The following is a 20,350-nucleotide window of genomic DNA, read 5'->3' on the forward strand; positions in this document are numbered from 1 at the left end:
GCATTCTTTTTCTTTTCTCTGGAGATGTTTGAATATTATAAGCATTGTCTCCCTTTAAGGTGGAATGATATGCTTATAAAATCATTTTGGCTTTATGTTTTAAAAATTTCTTTTGGAATCTGGTTTGTTTGTTTCTGAACTACTGGTCGTTTCTTTAGAGTTTACAAATACATTCAGATTTTTATGTCATGTGCCATTTTTTTCACCCATGCTTTTGCACATTTTTCCTTCTCCCAACAGTGTCCTTTTGGACACTTTTTTTTTTTTTTTGTATACTTCTTCGTGTGTATACATGATGTATATATGAAATGTTCTAATTTGTGATCTTTAAATGTATCTCTAAGAGTACCCAATAATACAGAATTTGATATTCTCATGGATGAATTGCACTATTTTTTTGTTCTATGACTGAAAGAGATACTAATTTTAATCTTTTTAACAGTGGCCAAATTCAGGCTCCATCCTTGTTTATAACCTTGGGAAACACCTAAATGCTCTATTTTAATTGTCCTGTTAATTAGGGATACTTATCCCTTGTTCTCACCTAATGCTAAATAAATATCTAGAATCTGACTAGAAGAAACAGTATAAGATAGTTATTTTCAGTGCAGTAATTTGAAATGGCTTTTATATCAATGAGAGAAATTATTTTCCATTACACTATTTTTTCCCTTCACTTTTAGAATGTACGAAACCAAGCTGAAAGAATTGGAGACTGATATTGCCAAAAAAACCCAAAGCCTTACTGATCTTAAACAGCTTGTAAGGCAAGCAACAGAGAGGGAACAAAAAGCTAAGAAATACACAGAAGACCTTGAGCAACAGGCAAGTAATTTTTCTTTCCATGAGAAAACAATGCATTGTATCTCAAGCCACTCCTTGGCATTGTCTTTTGTAGATAAAAATGAACACTTGATAATTCCTTCCCTAAAAGGCCCATCAGAGTGAATGGCACTACCATTCAAACATTTGTTTAAGCCCAAACCCTTAGATTATCAATTCTTTATCTTTCTTACCCTGTTATCTTTTTCATTAAATCACATCAGCTCTCTATTTTCAAAATATATCCCAAATCTGATGTTTCATTCAGCACCTCCCACACTGTCCTTCTAGCCTAAGCTATTCTCTCGCACCTGAACTCTTCCAGTAATTTCCTAACTGGTCTCCCTGCTTCCACTCTTCCCTTGTTTTACCTTCTCCCTATCCCTGATGTATTCTCCACATAGCTGCTGAGTCATCCTTCTAAGCATAAGGAAAATCACAGCATCCCATCCTCAGAGTCTTCCAGTGGTTCCTCATTACCCCAGAATAAAATTCTAAAGTACTTTTCATAGGCTGTAAGGACCTACATTGTCTGGCATCTGGTTTCCTTTCTAGCCTCATCTTTACTTTCCCCTCATTCACAGTATTCTAGCCACATGGACCCTCTCTCAGTCCTTTGAATAGGCCAAACTCAAGCTTCAGGATCTTGGACTTGTTCCCCTTGTCTAACATACTCTCCATCCAAATATTCTCATAGCTCACTCCCTATGTCTCTGCTTAAACGGAGGCTCCTCAGACCTTCCTTAACCCTCTACCACCTTCCATGACTCTCCATCCTCTCACCCTGAGTTATTTTTCTTGATAGCCCTTCCTTCCATCTGGCCCTGTTATCACATTAGACGCTTACTATGTCTTTGTCTCCTCCCCCACTAAGTACGTAAGGACCATAGGAACATGCCAGGAGAGATTTTGCCATCACTGTATTCCGTGTGCCTAGGACAAAGCCTGGCATGCAGCACTCAGTAAATTATTGAATGAATAGTGACTAGAACATGACAGATATGTGCTCATATCTTACGTGCTTTTGAAAACCCAGCTTTTAATATGCTTTACTGGAAATGTGTATCTTTATAAAACATCGTATTTCCATGTCAGACTCTGTCTTCTAACTTTTTTTTGTGCCCAAAGATTAAGATTCTCAAACATGTTCCTGAAGAAGCTGAGACAGAGCAAAGCCTTCAGCAGGAACTTCAAGTTCTAAGGTACATTGTCTATTCATTAATCTATCTTAAAAAAAATTTTTTTTTTAATATAACCAGGTTTGCTACATCTAGAGATTAAGATTTTTCAACCTTGTGGCCTAACAAGCTTATCAGTCTTATTTCATCCTTTTAATGCCAATTACTCTCTTACATAATAGATAATAGATACTGAAAAAAGGGTAAACCAGATCCTAATAAAAGTCTCAAGCTTCTAATTTAAATTTTCTTAATAGTATAGAATGTGTTATACCTTAGTTTCCCAGAGGCAAATATTAATGAAAGACAAGAAAAAAATTTACTTCCAAAATTCTGTGCAGAATACTCTCATGAGGTTCCTCCAATAGGAAAAGTCTTAAAAATGACATCAGGTCAGACTTTAAAGAATCCTGCAGAATTTTCATTCTCTGATCTCAGTTTGAGAATGGTAGCATTGCAACAGTGAGAGTAAATGAATAAATGTTTACCTTTATAAATTATCAGCAAGTTCTAAGCAATTTACATTACAAAGTTCGTAAGAAATACCCATATATTTTGTGAAGCAATGTGTTTTTTGTTGTTTTAACACATAATCATTATGTTCTAGATTAGCTAATAGTCAGCTGGAAAAAGAAAAAACAGAATTAATCCATCAGTTAGAAGTTAACAAAGACCAAAGTGGAGCTCAAAGCACTGTATCTGGTAAAGTATTTTCTACTTCTAGTGTGTTAGCTAACCCCAAGTTTTTGAATTAGGGTTTGCCTTTTTTATTTATTCAGATTTCTGATGATTGTCTTCCTATAAAATCAAATCCCTGGTAGCAGGTTTTCAGAGCTCTTTCCTTCATGCAACAGTCATGTTCCCATTGAGTCCTCTTGAGTTGTTTATAACAGCAGGTACTCAGGTGTTTTTCTTTTTATATTCCGTATGGGTGTTACATTTAATCATGACACAGTGCTAAGCAATATGCTAGGTCTGTGGTATCCAGTTTCTAAGTAGGCCCTTTTAAGCCCTCTGAACATGAACATTATCTTCTAAATGTTATTGTCCTCTTGTTATTTTTTTTAAAGATTTTATTAATTTATTTGAGAGAGAGAGAAAGAGAGCAGGAGAAGGGGCAGAGAGAGAGAAGACTCCCTGCTGAGCGGGGAGCCCGTTGCAGGGACTCAATCCCAGGACCCTGGGATCATGACCTGAGCCGGAGTCAGATGCTTAACCGATTGAGGCACCCAGGTGTCCCTATCCTCTTATTAACTTTCAAACATATAGTAAACATTGCCTACATTCTTCTTCCCTTTTACAAAGTAAAACAGTCTAGTCCTCTACATGCTTCCATTCAGAAGTGATTAATCATTGTATTGCTAGGTGCGTATGTATGCATATGTACATATATGCATTATGTATACATACATAAGTTGATCCTCATTATTTTCAGAGTCTGTATTTGTAAATTCAGCCACTCACTAAAATTTACTTGTAACCCCAAAACCAGTACTCCTGGTGCTTTTGCAGATACACACAGCAGTGAAAAATTTAAGTTCTGACCCACCGTTTTCCAGATGAGATCCAACAAGGTGAGGCTCTGCATTATTGCAGCTCTCTCATACAGATGACCAGAAGATGGAGGCCATACAAGGGAGTGCAGCACAGGGCAAGAAGCTGTTTCTGGGGCCAGTTGGACTGGGTTTAAATCCCAACTGTGACACGAGTGGGGCCTCAGGAGAGTCAGTTGACACTTCTGAACTTTGTTTTCTCTTTTATAAAACAAAGAAAATAGAATCTACCAGGATGTTTCCAGGATTTAAAATTATACTGTATGTGAGATATGAGTATGTGTATGTGTAATGTTTTCCCTAAGAGCAATGAATGGTTCAACATTCACGAATCCATTGTTCGGGTTGACTTTTGAGAACATCACTGTTAACAACAAGAATCATTTGATTTGATAGTGTGATGGAAATGGCAAATTCTATTCTAAAGGACTCTATCAATTTATACCTGAACAATCTTTGACTATTTCATACAGCTTTTTCAGTATCCTACCACATATTCTTGTTGCTACTTTGCGTTAAAGCTATCATGTATGAGTTGTACCAGACACTATGCTAAGTGCTTTACAAGCATTTTATAATTTTTTTCTCCCCTGACCCCAGCATTTTATAATTTAACTCTTAAAGCACTGTTTGGTGGGTACTATTGTCTCCATTTTTCCTATGATCTTCACCTTAAAGAGGTTAAGTAACAAGGTCACAACAGCTAGGAAGTGAGAGAGGCAGGATGAAACCTAAATCTGTGGAACTCCAAAGCTCCTCACCATTCCCTGCTTTTGACCAAGGAAATGCCTTAGCTACCTCTTGGTGACTAAAACAGTCATGTAAATCTCTCTCAACAGTAGCTCTTACAGCAGCCAGCTTAGGTTACCAGACTAGCACACTCCTAAAGACCTGTTGATGCTGCTGATGTTTGGCAAGTTCTTTCTTCCTAAGAAACCTCTGTTTCCTGAGAGGGAAATTTCAAAACCCTGTATTCTTCATCTATTTAAAGGAGATTAAGGATACTTCAAAGTAGCAACAAGACTATGTGGCAGAATATTGAAAAAGCTGTATGAAACAGTCAAAGTTTGTTCAGGCATAAATTGGTATAATTCTTTGAAACAGAATTTGTCATTTCGATCATGCAGTCAAATACCATTAAGCTAACTTTCAGAAAGTGCTGTACATAATAATCATTTTTACTGCACTATTTCATTACAAATCTGTGTAACATATAGCATCCCTTTGATTAAGACAATCAACTCAATATAGCATTACAGTGATTAAGAACCAAATTTATAAAAAATCATTAGCACTTTCTACAAAGGTGAGGGAAGTTTTGAAAAGTATGATTTTGCTCTGCTTTCCAAAGGAAGATGGGTTCTGTTGACTATTCCCAAAGGAAAGGATGAGGAAAATATTTCTGGTCTCCAACTTATAATTAGGGGACCATATCAAGGGAACCTTAATAGAACAGAAACCTTCCTGTCTCATTCATCAAAATGTGTCTTGCTGCCCATTATTTTCTCAGAACTTTAGCATTACTTTTAAAATTTTACCCTTCAATGGCTACAGAATATGACACGACACATTATATGTTGTGTTTAAAGAAAATGTTTCTAGCAAAGATGGCAATTGATTCTCATTATAAAACTGGAGAGATGTTAACTCCAGGTGACGGGGGTGGTTAAGGATCCAGTAAATTAAAGCCCTTGTGCTCTATTTGTGTACTTAATGTTATCTGACCATTGTATTAGGATTTATTCGTCTTTGTATTATCCACCCTGCCTGGCATGTTTTTCACATAGTAATTACACAGTAAATGTGTACTGACCTACATGGAACAACCAATACTGTTGGGGACCAGGAGCATTTGGCCAGCTCTGGCTGTAGCCCCTTACCTGACAGTCTACTTATTCTTTTGTTGTCCTTTTAGTACCTAACAATGCTTCCTGGCTGTAGGATTTTTCTCTGGAAAATAATTTCTTCCATGTAAAAAATTAACCTGATTCTACACTTCTAATACCCAGCAGGTGCCTTTTCTCTTGGTCTGCTATGGAACTACAATATCTGATAGAGATAGCGTTACAGTATTCACAGTCTGGAAAGTGTTTCAGTAAAATGCCGTATATTCTAGGCTCTAGTTTCTTAAGTTTTCTACTTATTCTCTGAAACAAATCCTTTGTCAGAGTGGGGAAAAGCAGAATCTGATTTTTATAACTTTTTTGGCAGATCCTGATCAACTAAAGGAAAAGGTGAAAGATTTAGAGACACAGCTCAAAACCTCAGATTTAGAAAAGCAGCATTTGAAGGTAATTTTATCTAATTACAATTTGTAAATGTTTTGTGTAAACAGCTGTTAAAAACAACTTTTATGAACACCATCTTTGAGTTTTAAGTATGTATCCTAAAAATTCCTGGAGTTACATTTGACCTTGATATTACAGAATTCATTACATTCATCTGTGTTAAAAATACGAAAAGAGCTACAAAAAAACAGACAAAACAAGTAGTATTGAAGCGAAATTTATTTTTTGATTCTCACAAATGTAGCTCATTATTTTAATATTAAGTTTTGGGTCACATTATGGGAATAGTGTCTTATTTCCTTTTGAAGTTCTTTTCGGGAATAGCTCCCTTTATTAAAAAGAAAGATATTTGCCATGCTTTCTCTCTCAAAGAATCTACAAACAGAACAAAAGAGCGTAAGTTGAAGAATTAACTAGTGATCACTAGCTATTCTAAAGTTCAAATTGTCTCTTCACCAGATGCCTCTTAGCCAAGTAGAAGTCCTGGAGTTTCCCTAATTCTATAAGAAGTTGACTATTATTCACTTAAAAAAAATAGGTATTTGTAAAGAAAATATAAATGAAGCCTAGACCAAAGAATCTTAACCAAAATAACTTGTGTTGTGAATAGCCAAGTCTTTTTGATTTCCTCAATGAGAGTATCTGATATACTTTTGGAGAAAGATTTAAATACCACCCCTCTCCTACCCATTTAAGAACTGATAAATTTTAGTCAAAAACTAGGACATAACTTACAGAACAAATAATTTTACTAGCTAACAAGTTACTTATGCTGTACAATGAAACCTTATTAACAAAATTCTAAGAAAATACTTCTACCTATATAGTATACAAGTATCTTAGATTATTCAGGTTACTTTGGATTTTATGTTTGTAATTAAGTCTCTTTAGTTCAAATCTAAAGAATATATTGTATTCCTACATACCTTTCAAAGATACCATGTTTCTATTAGGAGGAAATAAAAAAGCTGAAAAAAGAACTGGAAAACTTTGATCCTTCATTTTTTGAAGAAATTGAAGATCTGAAGTATAATTATAAAGAAGAAGTGAAAAAGAATATTCTCTTAGAAGAAAAGTTAAAAAAACTTTCTGAACAATATGGAGTTGAATTAACTAGTCCTGTTGCTGCTTCTGAACAGTTTGAAGATGAAGAGGGAAGTCCTGCTGATCTCCCCATTTATTAAGGACTACCTCTACCTGTAGTTTTACTTAACTATTAACTTTATAAGTTAAAACTCCATCTGTAAATCAAGCAGGTCTCGGACCTACATGATTTCCTTCTTCATACCCTGTACCTTTACTAAATTGAAGTTTTAGTAAATAAAATTATAGGAAATTTTAAACATAATAGAAAAGTATAGTTTTGATGACCTTTAGAGTAAGTTATGACTATCAAATAAGCTATGATGAATTTCTGTATACATAATGTTTAAGTTTTTTAAAGAGTATGGGGTGAGCTTTAATAACTTAACATTTAAAATTGGGGTTTTATATATACTTATTTATATGTGTATTAAGACTCTAGAATTTTATATATATGTACATGTATATAAACATGAGGTTACAGCCATATGTTTTAAGTGTTTAGAATAAATTCATCTTGAACTATTTAATTTTTAAATGATCCAGAATTGTTGGTTTAACTGCTGTCTTTCTCCAACTTTTGTACAAGGTAAGGAGCTTATTATTACGTTTTTAAGTCTAGTGGTTGAAATTCATTTGCTGGTTCTAAATAAAATTTTGAATAGACCTTTGCAACTGGGAAATTCATGTCTTCAAATGCCAGAAGACATTGCTCTATTAGACATGGAACCTTGAGATTTTTTTTACCTTCCACATGTGGCAGAATATTCAAGATTCAAAGATAACAATAAAGCTGGTTCTTAATTGCATTTTAGTTTATACATCAAGTATTATATCTTTGAGCCTACCAAATTTCTGATTATCTATTTTTGAAAAAAGACTAAACAAACATTTAGTATTAAAGGCATGGTCATACTTGTTCAGGTTCATGTTGATAATAACTGGTTTTGAATTCATATAAGTATCTGGAATTGGCCAGCATAAACCAAGATGATGGCGATGAACCTGAAAAGAGAAAAAAAGGTTATTAGCTTTATACTTTTTTATCTTCATTCACTTTTAAGTATTTATTTTGAATGCCTACCATCTGCCAAGCACTATTTAAGGCTCCACTTTATCTTACCCTTTTTTTTTCATACGTGTTCTCCTCCTGACATATTACATATTTACTTGTTATTGTCTATCTTCCCCATTAGAATGTGAGCTTCGTGAAGGCAGAAACACTGTTTTGTTGATTCTGTATTTCCAGCACCTGGAAACATGCCAGGAACATATTCAGGGACTCCATAAAAATTTAATGAATAGAGTCTGCTGCTGAGTACAGAAGCTAGCCAATTAAAAAATATGGGTGGGGAGGCATTCTAAATGTCACGTGACACAATGGTGCTTTTTTTGCTCTGATTGCAATTATATAAGCATGGTTAGAACATATACTGTGTGGGTATATTTGGCAGATGGGGGTGTACAGCAGTTCCAGAAAGTGAAGCAAGGGTCAGATCATGAATAATCTTAAGGTCACTAAGCAAGTTTTATGCAGCAAAGTTAACATTTTCACTTACTGTGAAGAATGGACAGAACAGGGATAAGACTGAAAGATAACCTTTAAGAGGGTGATAAACTAGGTCAAGCATGAATCTTGGCTTCAGTTAAAATGAAAATTAACTGCCAACTGGTTGGGGAGAAGTACAGATTCAACAGATCAGAATCTTTATCTGTGAAGTAATGGAGAGAGGGGTTAAAAATGATATTTCAGTTTTTGAACTGTTGGGAGTCAGGGGTGGATATGACTAGGTCCAGTTCTGAACATTACTAATTTCAGAAACCTTTGCGAAATCAAATAGACAAGTCCAAGAGACAGAAAGGGCATAAAGTATAAAAGTTCCTTCTGTAAATATTAACTGTTACCTTGGCACTTTTAACTCAAATTCTATAATCAAGTAAGTTTGGGAAATGCTGAGTTAAACTAAGTTGGTACGGATTATGTCAGAGCGCATTCATCTGCAACATCAATTTCCAAGAAGGCAGTATGTAATGTGCAGTTTTTCCAGACATTTTCATCACTTTAATTCTGAAGCGCGTCTAGGAAAACCAATGCCCCAGAGAATGAATACACATTGGGAAACACTATTATATAAAGAATGGTGGCCTGTGAGAATGGGAAATTAAATTTCTTTATAACACATTAGAATTACTGCAATCTGTAGAGAATATTCTAGTGCCACTTCTACCTCGTTTTAGGAAGTAAGACGACGACATCCCGCGAGCTACTTTCTGTCATTACCTTGATTAAACAGCCATCGTTACAATGCCATACTATTCCTTCAATTTTACCCTCTCTGCAACCTTCAAACCAGGATAACAGATCATTGTGCTTCAAGGTAGGTAGATTTCGGATTTGAAATGCCCCATGTGGTATAAGAAGATGTAATGGATGCTTCTTGCTTCCTAGCCCTAAATGTTAAAAATTTCCGTTAGCCATACAAAGGTTTCAAAAAGAATTGAGAAAATTTACTTATCCAAATAAAAAGGCCTTTTAAAAGATTTAGCAATAAATTTACCAAAAAGTTTAGTTGGTTTCCTAGAAGAGAGATATACCATAAGTGATCTCATTCAAAACTGCCACCTTATCCCATTAAATATAAATTTCACCTTCATATAATCTATACCAAGGGTCAGCAAACTATGACCCATGGGCTAAATCCAACCAGATGCTTGTTTTTGTAGTTTCAACGCAGCTATACGCATTCTTTTAAGTACTGTTTATGGCCTATAAAACCTAAATATTTACTATCTGGACTTAAAGTCCTCCAACCCCTGCTCTATACTACTAGCCAAGTCCAACTATCATTCAATGTTTGCCAAACAGCCACTCTGTATCTCTGATAACGTGTGTAATTACTATCTTAACTTCTTTCCACCTGCCAGTCTGCTTCTGATCCCTATATAGGATTTTGCTATTCCAGCTTTAATGTTCTGGGGTCTGTCTCCATCCCCTTGTCAACAATGTTCTCCACAGTGCCCTCTGGACTTGTACTCAGTTCACCGTAGTACAGATTTTGATACTCGATTCACGGTCAATTCTTTACTTAATTTACTCTTAGCTGTTAATTAATGCTAAACTAATTACCTAGCCATGAAAAATACAGGATTTTCATTCAACTCATTTCACCTAAATTTTAAAAAGCAACAAAAAGTTACCCTTGAGTAATTCCCTTTCATACCTAGTTCTACAATGTTACTACACAAAAGAATGAGAGGCTAAAATCAACTTTTTGGATTAATAAAATGGTTAGAGTCATGCATAAATTTCTCTGTGGACATAAATAGAAATGGCTGTAATTCTAGAAAGCTATTTAGCTCAAATTAGTCATTTCTTTAGTGTATGTGTTTTAAGTTGAACACAGGAAGTTCTCCTTATAAATACAGTTACTATAACTGAACAGGAAAAAGGCTTCACTCACCATACGGGTTTCCATTAATATTTGTTCCTATAAGTTCTAGTGTTTGTTCTAGGAGATCTGAGAGCGGCACTGCACTAATTTCCAGAAGCCCAGGATCATCAGGATGATGCTTCAGTACCAGGGCAACTTCGAATTCATAATTAACTACAGAGGAATGCCAGCAGTACTGTTTGTTGTGTTTCTCCACTGGTACCCAACCTATCACGTAAAGGAAAAACTGTCATGACACCGCTTTTCTTTGGATTGAGACTTGAATCAAGTTTTATATTTGTTATAAATTTTCCATGTTTTCTGGATGTTTATCACCCACAGATACACTTTTTTTAAATCAGTGGAAGTGCTGGCAGTTTTACTACTTTTTTAATCCTAATCATTCTTTTAATCATAAGGTTTTTTATTCTGTTGAGGAATTAACTGCTTGATGATTCACTATAGAGCACTCAGCATTCCTTTCTAGAAAATTTTCAGTATGAATTGAATACCATTCTAAAACAGAGTATTAAAACCCTTTTTTCATTTCATTTCTTTTTTTTAAGTTTTCTCTCTACTGTCTCTCCAGTTTCAGGGACAATAGACCTATGCAGTAAGTTTTCTACAATTTATTGTCCTGTTGCAGTATTTGCTGAACAATGTATTAATTCCACCTGTATTGAGGTTATTGCTATTCCTCTCCTAACTTCTGTTACCAGAATAGGTTCCTGCATGTGGACAATTCTTTATCAAACAAACGAAAACTAGGACACATATGCCACTGTGACCATATCTTTGACCTTCAATACTCAGGTTAACTGTAAAAACCTCTTTTCTGGTCCATTAGTCTCCAGGAAAACCCACCCCACTTTTATCATAATCTTGCTTCAAAAATTTAAATTTAGTTCTGCTGTACCCCTGCTTAATAATCTTCAGGATGAACTTCAGAATCCTCTAAATGGAATATAAACCCCTTTAAGATCTGGGTCCATTCTACATCTCCAGCCTCAACTTTTATAATGTCCTCCAATGTCCTACACCCTAAACATTCCAGCCACAGAGAAGTGTCACATAAAATTCCCAGACTCCGTATCGCTCCTCTTTATGGGAGTTTGCCTAAGCTGACCTTCCCTCATCCTTGCCAGCTAACTTCCTGGTTCTTAAGCTTCAGTACAGATGTCCTCTCCGCTTAGAAGCCTCCTCTATCACAGGCTCACCAGAACTCTTCCTCTTTTCTCTGACTATACACTTTGTATACCTTCCTTTTAGTTCTTAAATCATAACAGTATTGGTGGATTTCCCCTAGTGTCTAAAAGATCATGGAGGATAACGTTCTAATCTTCATTTTTGTGTTACTAGAACCTAAGAGTACTCTGCACATTAGGGTATTCAAGACACGCCTGCTGAACTGAACCTTAACCTGGGATATCTTTCTACTAAGCACACTTTTGCAAAAATTTTCCCATTCCCAGAAAAATTCCTTATGCATTTTAGAAAAGTTTTCATGATACCAGGAATGTGTCCATTTTCATCAGGCATCGGATTCCCATTTAATTGTTCTATTTCCTTCGCTGGTATCCAGCACTCTGGAACAGGTTTGAAGTCCTCCTCAACATTCCAAAAAAATTCTAAAAGAGTTAAATAATTTTACATGTGGTGATACTTTAAAAAATATAAAAGACGAACAAATTCAATGTGGGAATAGCTAATAAATCCCATGATATTAGATATTATATAATTATTCTCCATTATCACCATGATGTGACTGCAATTCTCAGAGTTAGGGTACTAGCACTTTAAATTTTCAATTTTGGGGGCGCCTGGGTGGCTCAGCCGGTTAAGTGTTTGCCTTCAGCTCAGGTCATGATCCCAGGGTCCTGTGATTGAGCCCCACATCGGGTGCTCTGCTTGGTGGGAAGCCTGCTTCTCCCTCTCCCTCTGCCTGCCGCTCCCCCTGCTTGTGCTCACTTGCTCTCTGTCAAATAAATAAAATCTTTTTAAAAAAATTTTTCAATTTTGAACCCACCACTCTATAAATAGTGATAAAAGTCTAAAGAAGCCAATGTTCCAGTATGTGTAGATTTATGATGAATTTTTAATGTACTATAAATATATAAATGAATGAGTAGATATACAATGATTAACATATATATCTGCTTATATAATATTTAGAGGCATTTTAATGTTTAATTAAACATACTGATAATCCTTTGTTATTTTTGTGCCTGATTTATAAAATTACATATTTGTCTCTTAGGCAACAAAACCAAAATGTGTTGCTCATTACAGTATATATGTAGTAATTTGTATACTTTAATAAAATCAACATAGTCTAATGAGTTGTAAAAATGTTAAGAAAATGATTTAAAATACTTTTCAAGAATATTCTTTTACATACAAAGATACTCAATTATAATTTTCTTCTTTCCCCTAAGTAATTAAATTGTAAGAAGGATATAATGTATAAAAATACCACCACAGCAAGAAATAAGCCAAAAATTGCACGTTATTTAAATCATAAAAAGCTAAAAAAAAAAAGGAAAAGGCCCACTAACCTTGTGAGTTTTGTTTTGATTGTAGGTAATTTTTAAATCTTTTCTCAGCTAGTTTGTTAGGTTTTCTATCTAGCCGAGCCCAAAGGTATGGCTGACCTAAAAAAATAATAAAAGGGAAAAGAAAAGTTTAAGAACCAAACAATAAAACTTATCTTGAAAGACAATTTAGTATAAAGTTTTTCAATAAATAATAGGGTCATCTTTCCTAAAAGCAGCAACCCTAGAAGATGCACTCTAACAAACACATCTTACCCAGCAGAACCTGATGCTGTAAGAAGATTTAAGTCTGGTTAAAGAATGATGAGGATGAGATAAAAAGTAAATATGTGACCACTTCATAAGGACATTCTGCAGCCATATTTTATTGGCAATGAGCATTTGTGAGAAACTGAAGCTACCTCTATACTAAATGGAAACATACCCGGATAACTGTAGTCACACTTTTCCTGAAACATAACTATAAGGGTTAGTTCCCAAAAATGTGGAATTAGGCTGAGCTGTTTTGCATGGCTCTGATCCCTGGTCAAGTGATTATTAGTGATGATCTGTAATCATGGATCTGCGAGGTTTCAGCGTGGTGTGCCTGCATTCTTTATTGATAACAGTAAGACTAATGAATCTTATACCTGGTGTCAGTGAGACTCCTGGAGGGCTCTGCTGTTCAGGCTGGTTACTTAGCAGGAAGATGTCTCCGTGACCAGCAGAATATAGAAATCCCCAGCTCACACTCCATTTTGGATTCTGTTTCCAAGGTGTTCCCTGCATACATCAGTGGTTCCTGATTTGACAAAGTGTGTCCTGCCAGGACCTTGGGGGCTGGGAGGAGTGGAGAGGGGTGCGAGGGGGTAACAACAGGTGCTTTCACCTAGACTCACCAGACCCTTTGCTGCTGTGTACATCCTTACGTTCAATGCCCTTGCTAATACTGTGTATCCTTCACCTGTAATAAACTGTGGATTTGCAAGCACTGTCATTTTGGATCCTGTAAGTTTTCTTTAGCAATCCAATCATGTTTATCTGCCACTATTATACATGATCACACATAATGATGCACATTTAAGTTTCTTAATATAGATATAAAAGCCTGAAAAATCTTTTAGTTTCTTCAAATATATGAGATTTTAAAATTACTGACTATAGTTTGGTTAGACATTCTGTATTACTTATTAACTATCCCAATAAATAATATGAAGAACAAGATTAAAATTATATTCTGTCATTTCTGGTTGAATGGACCTTTTGTTCTTTTTACTAGTAAGTACAAAAACTCATTTCACTCATATCCATTAAAATGGATACTATCAAACAAAAGTGTTGGTGAGGATGTAGAGAAACTGGAACCCTTGCGCACTGTTGGTAAATCGTGTAGCTGCTGTGGAACACAGTACGGCAGTTCCTCAAAAAATTAAAAATAGAATTACTATATGACCCAATAATTCCACTTCTGGATATATGCCCAAAAGAACTGAAAGCAGGACCTCCACGAGGTATTTGTTCACCGTGCTCATAGCAGCATTGTTTACAACAGCCAAAAGGTGGAAGAAGCCCAAGTGTACACTGATGGATGAATGGTATGTACATAAAACTATGTGGTACAGACATAAAATTAATGTGATTTGTACAACAAACATACACACAATAAACTGTTACTAATAAAAAGGAAGGGAATTTGGGGCGCCTGGGTGACTCAGTCATTAAGCATCTGCCTTCAGCTCAGGTCATGGTCCCAGGGTCCTGGGATCGAGCCCCGCATTGGGCTCCCTGCTCCGCGGGAAGCCTGCTTCCCCTCCCCGCTCCCCTTGCTTGTGTTTCCTCTCTCGCTGTGTCTCTCTCTGTCAAATAAATAAATAAAATCTTAAAAAAAAAAAAGGAAGGGAATTTTGCAGGTACTACCACATGGATGAACACTGAGGACACTATGCTACATGAAATAAGCTTGTCATAAAAAGAAAATACCGTATGACTCCACATATATGAGGTATCTAGAATAGCCAAAACATAGAGACAAAGTAGAATATGGTTGTCAAGGGCTGGAGGAGGGGGAATGGTGAATTATTTAATGAGTACTGAGTTTTAATTTCGCAAGATGAAGAGTTCTGGAGATAGACAGTGGTGATAGGAGCACAACAATGAATTGTATACTTAAAAATGGTTAAGATGGTAAATTATGTTAAGTGTATGTTAATCACAATTCAAAATGGGAAAAAATGCATTTCAGAAAAGATTCCCTGATACCAGGAATATGTCTAATTTGCATTTACTCAACTGTTCTGTTTCTCTTGCTGGAATTAAGAGGTAAAAGGAAATCATAAAGATTATTTCTCTCTTTTCAATACATTTTTTTTCCTTAACTGACAATTTCTATTTTAGTTTCTAACTCTTAAAGTGCATTAAGTTTGAAATAAATTAGAGATACTGACAATAGTAATAAAACCTATGGAGTCAGCACTGGAATCGGTGAAGTAAGAATAAGTTTTAGGATCAAACATAGGTTCTATTACCAGTTCAGCCATTCATTAATTATATGGTCTTGGACAGATTATTTAAGTTGTCTGAGGCTCAGTTTCCTTATGTGTGAAATGGAGAAGCTTACTGTGCAAATTAGAGATAACATGATAAGCATTTATCATATGGCCTGCCTTGAATGAGTATTAAGTAAATGTTAATTACCTTCTTTTTCTCCTCCGAGAAAGATACATGATATAATAAATAAGTTTAACAACTGGGACTTTATCATTTTGCTCTTATACTTAGGTTGCCAAGGATTTATGAAGGGTAACTGCCCTACTTCAGATATATATAGTTTGTAAAGTGATCAAATAATATTTGTAGTATAATTTTACCTTTGTAGGTAGTAATATAGCAACATGTTCCATCCACTTTTTCTGTTGGAAGTGCACTGTATATATCTGCATCTAATGCCTTGTGACTTAGAGTTTCAGTTGCCAAAACTTTAAATGGCTTAAAAAAGAGAGAAAGAAAATTGGTTTAAAATAAACAGCCTCTACGCCTTCACACATACTCTCACCTGGAATGTTCTTAATTTCACTATTTCTAAAGTACATTCTCCTGCTTACCCTTCAAGACAATTAAAAAATATTTCTTCCATCGAGTTCTCATGAGTTACCCCCTCCCTTCTATGCTATCACAGCAATACCTGTTTTCCCACACTTATTTTTAATTAGTACATTTCTTTAGCCACCATGAGCTGACATCAGCCACCATGTCCTCTGCAGCACTGTCTCCGCAGCACAGGGTGTTCCTTTACTTGACAATTACTTGCTAAATGCCTTCTATAGGTTAATCCTTGTCCTTGACAACAGAAGTTAGAGATTAACAAAAAGTACCTGTCTTTGGTGGAACTTTCATTTTAATGAGCAAGACAGTAGTAACAAAATAATACATACATGCAATGTTAAGTATAATAAATGTTACGGAGAAAAACAAATGGGGAGTCTTTCAGATTTAGCAGTAGTAAACTGCGTAATTTATGGTTCTATTTATGGTTCTTCTACTGTCAGGAAGAGAAGCCAAGACCATCAAGAACGGGAAAAAGGAGTTTCTACAATTCCTACCAATTTTTTATCTGTAATTTATTTTTATTTCTGAGAAAGAGTTATGCCACCGTTTTATAGTGTGAATTATCTGAAGTAACACTCATCTTAATGTGAAAAACACTGCACAATACTGGTGTGTACAGGTTTAAAACTAATACATGAAAGTACTGTTTCTGGGTTTTCTGAGTCAGGTAGACTTAGGAAATTAGCACCATTGTTACTGATTCAGGACTTTCAAGATAAAATAATGACTGGGGATTTATCACTAACTCCTGCAATTAGTATCAGAGGATATCAGTTTAGCCTGTAGTGGTTAAGGCCTGGCCTAATAGCAATGTTGGTGTGGATTCAAATTTACCAAAAATCCTGGGGAGGAAATTACTCTGCCCATGGAGTTTTTGTTTTTGTTTTTTTAATTTTGTTATTTATTTGAGAGAGGGAGAGGGAGCGAGAGGGCGGGGTGAGGGGCACAGGGAGAAGCAGACTCCCCACCATGCAGGGAGCCGGATACAGGGATAAAGGGCTCATTCTCGGGACTCTGGGATCATGACCTGAGCGGAAGGCAGACGCTTAACCAACTGAGCCACCCAGGCGACCCCTCGCCTCCAGGGAGCTCTTGATGAGCTCCAAATATTCCTTCTGTAAGAATCAACTTTCTACCACTCTTTGCTATCAACATGTTCAAAAGACAACGTAAGATACCAAGGGTACACAAAGTTCTCCTTCTCATTAAAGACTTTAACCTACTTGGAAAAAGAAGACATTTGTGTTTAAAAAGTAACAGTGAGTATCAACTGAGTGGTCCTCCAATTTCCGGACAAAGGAGATCACTGGGATAACTACGGGGCTCAAAAATTTCATGGAGAAGGTCTGATTTGAAAAAATCAAAAATTGTGGAAGTAATCCAGACAGAGTTGCACAGCCTAAGCAAAAATAAAGACAGGACCATGCCTGCTAGGTTCACAGGATGAAAGACTTTGTTTAAACAGAGATTTCACTTTAAGTAGGCAACTCCGCCACACACACACATGGCATTTTCTGCTGCACTGAGTCCAGGCCCCTCATGGTGGGTGCAACGGGCACTTCAAGAGTAGACTGGGCCTGATTAATGGGAAGCCTTGACTTACAGTTAAGGATTTGAATACTGTGCTATAAATAATACTGGAAGCAAATCTTAACTACAGAGGGACCTGAGCAGGGGCTTATTTTTCCTGGTGGAGGGTACTTTTACCATTTACCCACTCCCACCGACATACAAAGTTGAGAATCACAGCTAAAGTGAACCACTATTTGGGATGTCAATATTTCATATTAGGTTTGTTATGGCTATAAAAAATAAAAGCTTGGCAACTACTGCTACAGACAGTTAGTAGTTAACTGTGGGGTTCTGACCAGGAAAGAACATGATGATCATTCTGGATGGCAGGAAAGAACAATCAGGCAGTGCAGTAAGCAGCACATAAACTATTAAGAACTGTAACAGCGGTGGCACTGGAAATGTTGTTACAAGTAAAAAGTGTCAATATGAGGGGCGCCTGGGTGACTCAGCCCGCTGAGTGACCCACTCTTGGTTTCGGCTTAGGTCACGATCTCATGGCTCCGACTCAGTGAGGAGTCTGCTTGAAGATTATCTCCCTCTGCCCCTACCCCTGCATGTGCTCTCTCTCTCTCTAAAATAAGTAAATCTTAAAAGTAAATAAATATAAATTTTTAAAAAGTAAATAAAGTAAAAAGGGTCAAGGTGAATGGAAAATTGGCATGAAAGTACCCCAGCGTTCATTCTTTAATTCAACAAATATTTATCCAGTGCCTACTACACTTCAGGTCCTAGAAACTGGGACTAGATACAACAGGGCAGTCTCCACCTTAAAGGTCTTTTAGTCCAGAAACCAAGGAGACCGCCAATGCCAATGATGTAGGGGCGTGTGGGGGCCCATGCCAAATGCACACGAAGAATTTCGTATGATGAGTTGGAAGCACCGAATACCTGGGGATTCTGTTATCAAGGACCTTGCTACACATGAAAGAATTACCCTGGTATAGGTGACTAATCATTCACCAGTATTTACCAAAGTCCCTCTAAGCCTAAAACCCGGTGCTGAGAGAAACACCAGGAGGTGGGAACACCAAAATTAGAATCAAGTAGGTAACTACCGGTGACAATACATGAGGTCTGATCTTTAGGGACCTAATTAGGCTAGTTGTCAACACCATCGGTGGCTAAGAGCAAGTGTAAAGCAAGTTTTCTAAAATCTCCACTTTGTCACCACACTCTTGAAAAGCAGTAAAGTTTGGATTGCGGTGATTATGTGAATACTTAAGGGGTCGTCCCCCAAAAAAGGTTGTAGAAAAAGGGGCTATTACTTAAGATGTGGGTTTTCCATTTCCACGCGACAGCAAGTTTGAATCGCCTTATCAGAAAAATTCTCTCGAGGATTCCCTCCCTCGCAACTAAGGAGGTACAAGAACCTGGAGCTCAGGGAGCAAGAACGCCCTACCCTAGACCTCCCCAGCGAAACCCGCAAAAAGCTCCCGGCCTGCAGGGCGGTTCTAACGAGCCCCGAATCCCGGCGTGGCCGCTCCCCGGGCCCCGCACTCCTCGGTACCTGATGCTCCCTTTTGGTGGAGGGCTCCTCTTTCACCTCCGTCACAAACACACACGGCATTTTCCGCTGCACCGAACCCAGGCGCCTCATGGTGGGCCCAACAGGCAGTGCGAAGGCAGAGCACGCTTCCAAACAGCGAGCCGGCCGGGAAAGCGTCCCCAGCAGTCACAAACTCAAACCACGAACACTGCCCGCTCAGGCGAAGCGTCGGCGCCCTCACGTCCCCCAACACCGAGCGTGGGGCGGGACGCACGCGCAGAAGCCGCCTCCCGACCGCGGCGCCTTCTGGGAGTTGTAGTGTGGGAGCCAAGGTACCCCCTCCGCGTTTGCACTCCGGCGAGCGTTAGTCCGGGCTGTGATGACCGTGAAACAAGAGATCCGTTTTTGAGTTGTGCGTGCTTAACCACATTTAGTAACCGATGATATTTATGAAAATTAAAGAATACCAAGTTACAAGTTTCAGATGCCGATTTAACGCCACTCTGGTGGAAGTTAATTGCCTGTTCTCTTTAATAAATTCCTGTAAAAGTTTAGAAATATTCGGAGACCTCTCAAAGCCTAATGGAAATGGATTTCCCAGGAAGAGTGCTAGAAAAAGCTACAATTAAAACACCTGGGACCCCCCAACACAGACAATAGTAATACCGTTTGGATTACACCTCATTGTGCCTTATAATATGGTCGAAGTTGGTTCTGATGTTTTTTCCTGAGTGCAAAATTTAGCCTTAGACTAATACAAAACCGGATTTCAATCTTAATTTTTTTCATAGGAATCTCATTTATCTTAAATATGAGCTCCAACAGAATCCAAATGGCTTGAGTTGTTGGGAGTCAATCAGCTCCAGAGCTAGTCAATCAACAGCTTTATTTGCCTTGTTGCTTAAAAGAATATTGGAGGGTAAGTGATAAGACGGTCAATGATTGAATAAAATATTAAATATTTAGTAATGTAGCCTTCCTATCTTATTGAGGCTAGTAGTCTTCAGCAGGGCAGTTCTGACTACTGCCATTTTTATGTGCTTAGACAAGGTCCAGGTCTCATTTCTATAACTGTGTTACCTGCAAGTACCATAGAGTCCAGTGTTTTCCTGACTTATCCCTTAGAAAAGGTATCTATACAGAAGAGGGTTTCCAAAGAATAAGTATCCCTTTTAAAAATGCAGTTTTTTTATTGCTGGATTCAGAGAGGAGAAAGAAGAGATTTGCCATTTCATTTACTTTCTGTTCTGCTATTTTCTTCTCCTAGGAAAACACAAAAAGGCTAAAAAAAAAAAAAA

The 20,350-nt window shown here is 37.0% G+C and overlaps 2 protein-coding genes across 6 annotated transcripts in view; one reads left to right on the top strand and one right to left on the bottom strand.

Moving 5' to 3' along the window:
- The window catches only part of CEP290 (centrosomal protein 290), an 85,735-nt gene extending 78,210 nt beyond the window's left edge, over window positions 1-7,525 (top strand). For all 4 annotated transcript variants that reach the window (XM_054506894.2, XM_064590822.1, XM_064590823.1 and 1 more), the window contains 5 exons: window positions 684-825; window positions 1,951-2,024; window positions 2,608-2,702; window positions 5,765-5,844; window positions 6,795-7,525. In XM_054506894.2, the coding sequence (XP_054362869.2) occupies window positions 684-825; window positions 1,951-2,024; window positions 2,608-2,702; window positions 5,765-5,844; window positions 6,795-7,025 (622 nt within the window). In that variant the 3' untranslated portion in view covers window positions 7,026-7,525. The remainder of the gene's footprint in view (window positions 1-683; window positions 826-1,950; window positions 2,025-2,607; window positions 2,703-5,764; window positions 5,845-6,794) is intronic.
- A 147-nt stretch (window positions 7,526-7,672) lies between these two features.
- RLIG1 (RNA 5'-phosphate and 3'-OH ligase 1) lies at window positions 7,673-19,307 on the bottom strand. 2 transcript variants are annotated; one of them, XM_045872888.3, is made up of 7 exons: window positions 19,074-19,307; window positions 15,754-15,871; window positions 12,911-13,006; window positions 11,867-11,983; window positions 10,386-10,583; window positions 9,206-9,375; window positions 7,673-7,929 (listed from the first exon to the last, which is right to left on the bottom strand). In XM_045872888.3, the coding sequence occupies exons 1-7, from the start codon at window positions 19,161-19,163 to the stop codon at window positions 7,741-7,743; spliced, it is 978 nt and encodes a 325-aa protein (XP_045728844.1). In that variant the 5' UTR covers window positions 19,164-19,307; the 3' UTR covers window positions 7,673-7,740. The 2 variants fall into 2 exon arrangements, 1 of the variants encoding a protein (XP_045728844.1); XR_006790592.3 differs by having other exon boundaries at window positions 7,794-7,929; window positions 8,048-9,375.
- Window positions 19,308-20,350: the final 1,043 nt, after the last annotated feature.

The sequence above is a fragment of the Mirounga angustirostris genome, unplaced genomic scaffold, assembly GCF_029215605.1.
Source record: "Mirounga angustirostris isolate CCGP_5_RB_7025 unplaced genomic scaffold, mMirAng1.0.hap1 SCAF_5, whole genome shotgun sequence".
In the NCBI taxonomy this organism is placed as follows: domain Eukaryota; kingdom Metazoa; phylum Chordata; class Mammalia; order Carnivora; family Phocidae; genus Mirounga; species Mirounga angustirostris.